The sequence below is a fragment of the Montipora capricornis genome, chromosome 8 (genome assembly GCF_036669925.1).
Source record: "Montipora capricornis isolate CH-2021 chromosome 8, ASM3666992v2, whole genome shotgun sequence".
Classification (NCBI taxonomy): domain Eukaryota; kingdom Metazoa; phylum Cnidaria; class Anthozoa; order Scleractinia; family Acroporidae; genus Montipora; species Montipora capricornis.
In genome coordinates, this window is record NC_090890.1 from 7,474,243 (window position 1) to 7,481,468 (window position 7,226).

The 7,226-nt window shown below is 40.3% G+C and overlaps 1 protein-coding gene across 1 annotated transcript in view; it reads right to left on the reverse strand.

Annotated features, from left to right (window-relative positions):
• Positions 1-7,226, reverse strand: part of LOC138059341 (3'-5' exoribonuclease HELZ2-like) — a 67,178-nt gene that overhangs the window by 35,728 nt on the left and 24,224 nt on the right. Inside the window, 8 exon segments of the mRNA XM_068904924.1 lie at positions 14-148; positions 639-754; positions 757-848; positions 1,362-1,503; positions 2,442-2,783; positions 3,788-3,859; positions 5,386-5,451; positions 6,242-6,296. Of these exon segments, the coding sequence (XP_068761025.1) occupies positions 14-148; positions 639-754; positions 757-848; positions 1,362-1,503; positions 2,442-2,783; positions 3,788-3,859; positions 5,386-5,451; positions 6,242-6,296 (1,020 nt within the window).

Sequence of the window (7,226 nt, forward strand, 5' to 3'; positions counted from 1 at the left end):
TTTGACGTCTAACCTCATAGTTGACTCGTATAGTCCAAGAATGTGATATTTTCCCTTCGCTGTTGAGCGGTATTTGTAATGACACATCGAGTTCTTGCGGCTCATACGACACAGTCACTCCAGCAACACTGGGCACAAGTTCGTCCAGCTAGAAGAGAGAAAAGAAAAGCAAACAAATAAATTGCCTTTCATTCAATATATTTAACATTCTAAACCTATAAATCGAGCTTTTCACTCTGCAAATTTGAGTTTTTTAGAAATTTATCAATGTATGCATAACGTTATAGCCATTATAGGTAAAGTCTGCACACGAGCCAAGTGGCCCATCAGGCCGGAGCTTATCCCAGTTTCCATGGCATGAAGTGACTAGGAGTATTTCTACTCCCCCCTGGATGGGATGCCAGTCCATCGCAGTGTTACCCTCAGCATTTCGCCGGTACCCATTTATACACCTGGGTGGAGAGAGGTAGCGTGGGAGTAAAGTGTCTTGCCCAAGAACACAACACGATGTTCCCGGCCAGGACCCGAACCCGGACCATTCGCTCCGGAGTCGAGTACACTAACCATGAGGCCACCGCGCTTCCCCCTATCCATTATAGAAACCAAACAAAATACTTTCATTGATCACGGGATCTAACCTTATAATTAGGAGCTAAACGTTTCACAGGCACATCGTTTGGCAATGAAACATTTGCAGTTAAATCATTTTTTTGTCGTGCGTTTTTCTTAACTGACTCTTCTTTTTCCTCTTGTTCATATTTTCCAAGTGCTCATTCCAAGCTTTGAGTTCTTCCTTCCCATGGGCTAAAGTACATTTTTTGTCGAGTTTGCATTTTCCTTCTGACCACCTTTAGTTTAAACAAAATAATTCAATTACAATCGGGATAATCTTTTAGTCTAAAAGCACACTAAAATAATTTAAGAGAATTATGTGGTGTTAAGGAAGATTGACTATTTTTTATCGTTATATAACTCTTATATTCACGCACGCGGCCCTCACTGACGTCAGGATGACGTAACAATTCATACAAGGGCAGAAAGCACAACTTTTCGTTTGGGGCAAGGAGTAGGGGAATACGTTTCCTATTCCTTATGACTACTCTTTTGCGTCTCACACCTATTATAAAGAGGCGTAGTCCACGGTTTATCATCGTCCTTATCCAAGGACACTTGAACGTCTAACCATTGGAGATGTGTTTAAGAAGCAAGCACTTTCTTAAATTAATCAAACGCCCTAAAAAGAGTTGGTCCCCTCGGAATGTACGACCTCCCCTATGCTTGTCCCACAGTGCTAACCGGTCGACGTTTGAACATGATCCAATTTTGGGTAAAATTGTTAGCTATAACACAGCTTTTCTTACTTTGGACACATCCTGTATTTGCCGCCATTCCCGGGAATTCTCAATGGTGCTCGGCAGTTCGCTGGCCCTCTGAATGCTACACGAAAGTCTTTGAGAAGCGAGGAACCATCGTTCGCCTTTACATTCTTGACTTTCTTTTTAGCTGAAAACGATCAAACAACAACTAGCTTTACTTAAAATATATTATTATTGTATAGTTTCTCCAGTGTGATGGTGCCTAAGATTGGATAGGAGCATTAACCTTCACAGAAGAGTTAATTACGTGACTCTGGACCGGAAACAGTACTCCTCACAGCCAGTTAGCAACGGAAACGGCCATGCCCTTACGTGAGAAAGTGTCGCACGGTAGAGTGGTAATAAGACATCCCTCCGAAATTCTTAAAACTGGTTTGAGCCACATTAAATATTCATCGCTGTGGAATAACAACTCAATAACCACGAGCGGCTCCCGTCTGACCTTGTAGCTCAGTCGGTAGAGCAACGGTAATCTACTCCGGAGGTCGTATATTCACTTCCTACTCGAGGCAGGGTTTTTCTCTGTCCTTGAACCATTACTAGGGCTAACGGTCAGATAGAATATGGATTACACGAGATTAAAGCTAGAAATTAAATTACACGCAAACAACCATCATAGTGGTAAGCAAATAAAGCAAGCACCGAAATTTGGGTATTCATAATGCGTTCCTTGCCAACACTATTCATGCGTCTTTGCAACTTGGCCCGCACTTGTTTTCTTTTTCGCTTGCATCTTTGTTGGCATCCCTGTCTAAGTCATCCAACGTGAGTCCACAGTTGGCTGTAGTGTTAAAACGGCATCATTGTTAATTGAATCAAGTCCTTTTGCCTTCTCCTTTTCAGTGCTGTTTTGAAGTCCTAAAGATTAAGCGCCCTTCAAGAACGTTAACGGTATTGACCCAGTATTTTAGCCAATTTAAGTGTTGTTTTCAATAACGTTTTACTCTAGGCATGCGCAGTATGCGTCAATATATTTCATGCTGTAAGGTCTACCATGAATGTGCCACGACTATGGAGAAAAATCACTCGTCGAAAGGAAAGTGAATGTCTTATTTTTTAATGTACCTTTTTTCCGATCTTCTTCCCAAGCTATTCTTTCGTTTTCACTATGAGCAAAGGTGCACTTTTGCCCTCGGGAACAAGTCTGTCTGCGTTTGAATTGCCAACAGAGCTGATAGGAGGCAAATATCCCAGTCGGTCTTGGACGAATTGCACTTTTAGCAGTTGGCGGTATATGTGCCTGTTTTTGACGGGGTAAAGACTTGGTGTAATCACTCACTGCCCCTCTCTCATTGTCTGAAAACGTAGGCATCTTAGGGCGATTCCGCGGATTTGCTCGATCACGTAAATCACCAGGACAGGTTTGTATGCTACATACACTACTGGCGTCAGAATCATTGGCTAACTCTGGATAGAAAGGAAAGAAATATAATGAAGTTACAAAAAATTGTCGAACTGTCTTTAATTAATAACCACTTTTACCATTTATTTCGCAGAACTACGATAATACCGATATACTTAAAGTCAAATCTGCACAATTTGTTTGAAGTAGACATGAAGACAGGACTGGATCAATCCCCCTCTTCAAAGCATTTTGAATGGCAAAGAGCTTTGTGAAATTGTCAAAGGAAAACAGCAGAATAAGATTGCTACAGGAAAGAGATTTATCTCAGCAAAGAAAGATATTTGAAGTTAGAGGAACCTTAATATATTTAACAGTGTTCAGTCGGTGAAAACATATTCGGAAATCCCCGGATAATTTCTGAGCGACATTATTTGCGAACTGTCAGATGATGAACTGATTCTGAAGCTGCTGACGTCGGTTGTTGAAAAGGAAAATAGTGCTTTCGATAAGGAAACATCATCAACCAGCAGATTCGCGTTACGAAAGACAATTGAGTAAATGAAAGATTTGGGATTTGCCCAGTGGATAGAACCACTGTATACAATGTTAGTTCTTCGCTTCGTTCTTAATTTTATCTGAAGAAGGCCGAACGGCTGAAATGTAACAATGGCCAGGGGTTTCGGGAAAAATACAACATGGCTAACTGGAACCCGGGAACAGGGGAATAAAAGACGAAAAAATGGCATAGGGAACAAGGGAACATACTAAACCATTTTAGGGATCAAAAAGCGGATAACAACTAGTTTGGAAGTAATTTCGGGAATAAGGGAGCACAAGCAAATTTTTAAAGGGAACAAGGGCCCCCTCCCTCTGGGGGGTTTACCCCACTGTTTATTTTCTCTTGATATTCTAATCTACAAATTCACGTTGTGGTAGTAGATCCTTTTCGATTCCTCTGATATCTGCCTTCTTGTTCAAAACATTACATAAGAAGTTACTCAAAACAAGGAAGTCACAAAATGACCAGCTCCCCGTCGGCATGGTAGCTCAACTGCTAGATAATTACCTTCCCTTTTGGCCCTGAGATTTCGAGTCTTTCGTCGCACCTTCCGTTTTTTTGTTCTTTCTGGGAAAGGTTCTGCAAATAACAAAGAAACAAATCAGTATGTTAAGTTGCGTTAGAATTGTTAAGATGTCGAACAACACGATTATATACTCGAAGGAGAGAAGTAATCCTCGTGCTTATGTGGACAATTGAAGCAATTGTCTCTTTTAGGCATCTGAAAAATTCAGGCGGCTTCGACGGGATTCGAACTTATGACCTCTGAAATGCCGGTGCAATGCTCTACAATCTATGAGCTATGAAGCAGGTCAATTTGTTGGACTCACGTGTTCTCATGAAGGACTCGATGAATGAAATAAATGAATGTTTGCTCCCAACGTCATGGTTCATTTGAATTGGTAGAGCCGGCATCGCAGAGGTCATGGGTTCAAATCCCGATGAAGCTCCCTGAATTTTTCAAGTGTCTTTTAGAGAAATTTGCTTTAATTGTCCAGATAACTGCGAGGATCAATTCTGTCCTTCGTCTATAACCCGCCCTTCAAATATCTCATGATTATTTAAATATATATAGTCTTGACTGTCCTGGCTTTACTGCGACAACGTTTCGGCTGTTCAGCCTTCCTCATATTGAAAACTATTTGCAAATAAACAAATAAAAAATAGAGCCGCGAAAATTACAAGGGGCGTTTTCCATTTACCAAGAAATTCCGGAAATTCCGGTTGGGATGTAAATGGAACACACGTTTTTGGTTCGTTCCACTGGAAAATTTTCGGAATAAACTGAACTTCTGAAAAGGTAGTCCTGTTTTCCCGTTGGAAAATTTCCGATGGAAATGTGTGTTCCATTTACAACTTTTGAAAGGTCTTACCACTTCCACGCTATTCACGGCCACATCTTTTAAAGTTTGGCGCGTAAAATCGCAATCACTGGGCGGCGAACGGACCTGAGTTAAATGGAACACGTTTTTCACCCGATGGAAATTTCCACCGAAATTTCCGGAAACTTTTTGTAAATGGAAAACGCCCAAGGAGACTGATATTTATAGGAAAACTAATTGAAATGTGTGAATACAGGTTACATAATGAAGGTTACGTAATAATAGAAAATGGAAGTTGTTCCAGCGGTTGAGCTGAATGAATACATCAGCCAATTTATCATCTCAGTCTGCATTACGGATGGCAGTGAATACAAGCCGACTTCCCTTCGAAGTGAAGTGGCTAATTTCGAACTACACCTGAAGAAAAAGCCTGGCTATTCTGCAATTTGCTAAAATATTTTAAACACAGTAAGTGTTGTAAATTTTATCAAATAATTAAGTTGTCGCTTGAGCGATTTTAAACTAATTTGTATTCCTTTCATCGGCCCATTTGTGCGAATCTACCAAACACTACACGAAAAAAATCTCAGTACCTATGAAACAAACACATTAAAGCATGGAAAACGCTTTGTACGATTTTTATTCACTCGCTGATACGTATCAGAAAACTCACTTGTTCGCTGCACTCTCGTTCGTTTTCTGATACTATACTCAAGTCGTAAATAGAAATGGTACGCGCGCATTTTCCATGAAGTAATCTTTCTCTATGTATAGTTTCCTCACTTGAGCCGTGTGATGGAGGTTTTGATAGCCGTGCATCTGTTGTTGCCATTTCGGTAGTAATGGATTCTGCAAAATTAACACAAAATATTGACAAACTACTGTAACACTGTAACCAGACGAGTACGTATTCGCGTGCCAAATAAAAGAGAGAGACAGAAAAACCACTCAGACGAATCGTAAACAATTATGTAAAATAGGAGGCTCAAGATAGTCTACGCTAATTTTAACGTTTCGACTCGAAACGTCAGTCATTGTTACAAAACAACAGTCCTTCCTAGGCCTAAACTCACCAGGACCTACGATCGTACTTCAGGCATGATTATGATATGACTCCTGGCATGGGCGTAACCAGGATTTTTCAAAGGGGGGGGGGGGGTCACACTGTGTCAAACAGAGGGTACTCGCATTTTCGCAACCTGAATATTGTAGGTTGTTTGAGTAAAAAACGGCTTACAAAGCGGGGGTCACAGGCACCCCAGGACCCCCCCCCCTCCCCCCTCCCCCCTTCCCTAGCTACGCCCTTGACTCCTGGGTTCAAACCATTTACGGTAATAAATTTTTTTTTCCATTTTTTTGTAACACGAAAGACATTTACTTGTCCAAGCTTCTAATACATATGTTCTTATTGTCAGGATATCTGGGGATGTGTCCTTCATTTTCCATAGGGACCGTGGCTGGACTTCAGAAGGAGGGATATAACGCATGAGCCTCTCGATTCCAAATGCAAATTTGCTTTGTGATGAATTTGTTGTCATCGTCATATTTTTGTGTGATGAGAACAACTTTTCACTTCCATGTAAATGGAAAGTAATTTGATACGAAAGAAATGGTATATCTTACAAAACAAAAGAGTTACCGTTGATTTTATCCGCTGAATGCTGCCTATCATTATTTTCTGCAACGGTGTTTTTCTATAACATGAAAACCAAGTATTAGAATTTAAAGAGGTCAAAAGCAACGAATAAAACAAAACATAACAGGAATTTACTCAGTGACCAATGGCAACGCTCTTTGTCTTCTGTAATGTAAAGCAGCCTGTAAAATTCCTTATACAGGCAACCCAGACATGGCATACATACAACACAGTGATTAAGTGATTAGCAGCCGTATTGGCAAACAACGATCGAACCATGCTTGCAAAAGAGCAGAGTTGAAGTAAACTGTTCCGGATGATTTGATTGAAACACGAGAATTTCTATTGTATATCAAGTCAATATTACTGTCTGTTAAGAATATTTGTAGGGTTCATCTCTAGTAAGGAACGTTAAAGACGTTTGGTCGAAAGGTTGACACCGTATCTGGGCTTTTCTGGTAATGACTGGGCGACTGGAAATATGTAATACGTCTGAGCCGATGATGAGGCCTTTGGAATTTTTTTTCCCTTGAAATTCGGAAATCATTGCCCAGCCCTTGGGATGAATCAACATTTGGTCCAGCATTTTTTTCAAAAATTAAAAATAAATAATGTAATGGATTTGATGACAAAAATTACGGGCAGAAACATACTTATTAAAGACAACGTTTCGGTGTCCTCATGACACCATCATCAGGTCAAATATAATATTTTACAAGTAACTCGAATATTAATGTTCAAGATTAAGTTCAAAGTTTACAAATTTGACTGTGGCTGGTGTGATGCCAGCTATGTTGGTTACACGCGTCGACATCTCTACCAACGGATCGATGAGCATAAAAGATCTGGTTCGATATTCAATCACAGCCAAAGTCAACATCAATCAAGAACAACAACATCTGACATGTTTCGCATTCTTAAGAAATGCTCATGCAAATTTGATTGTCTTGTGTATGAAATGTTCCTTATTCGTGAGCACAAACCGTGT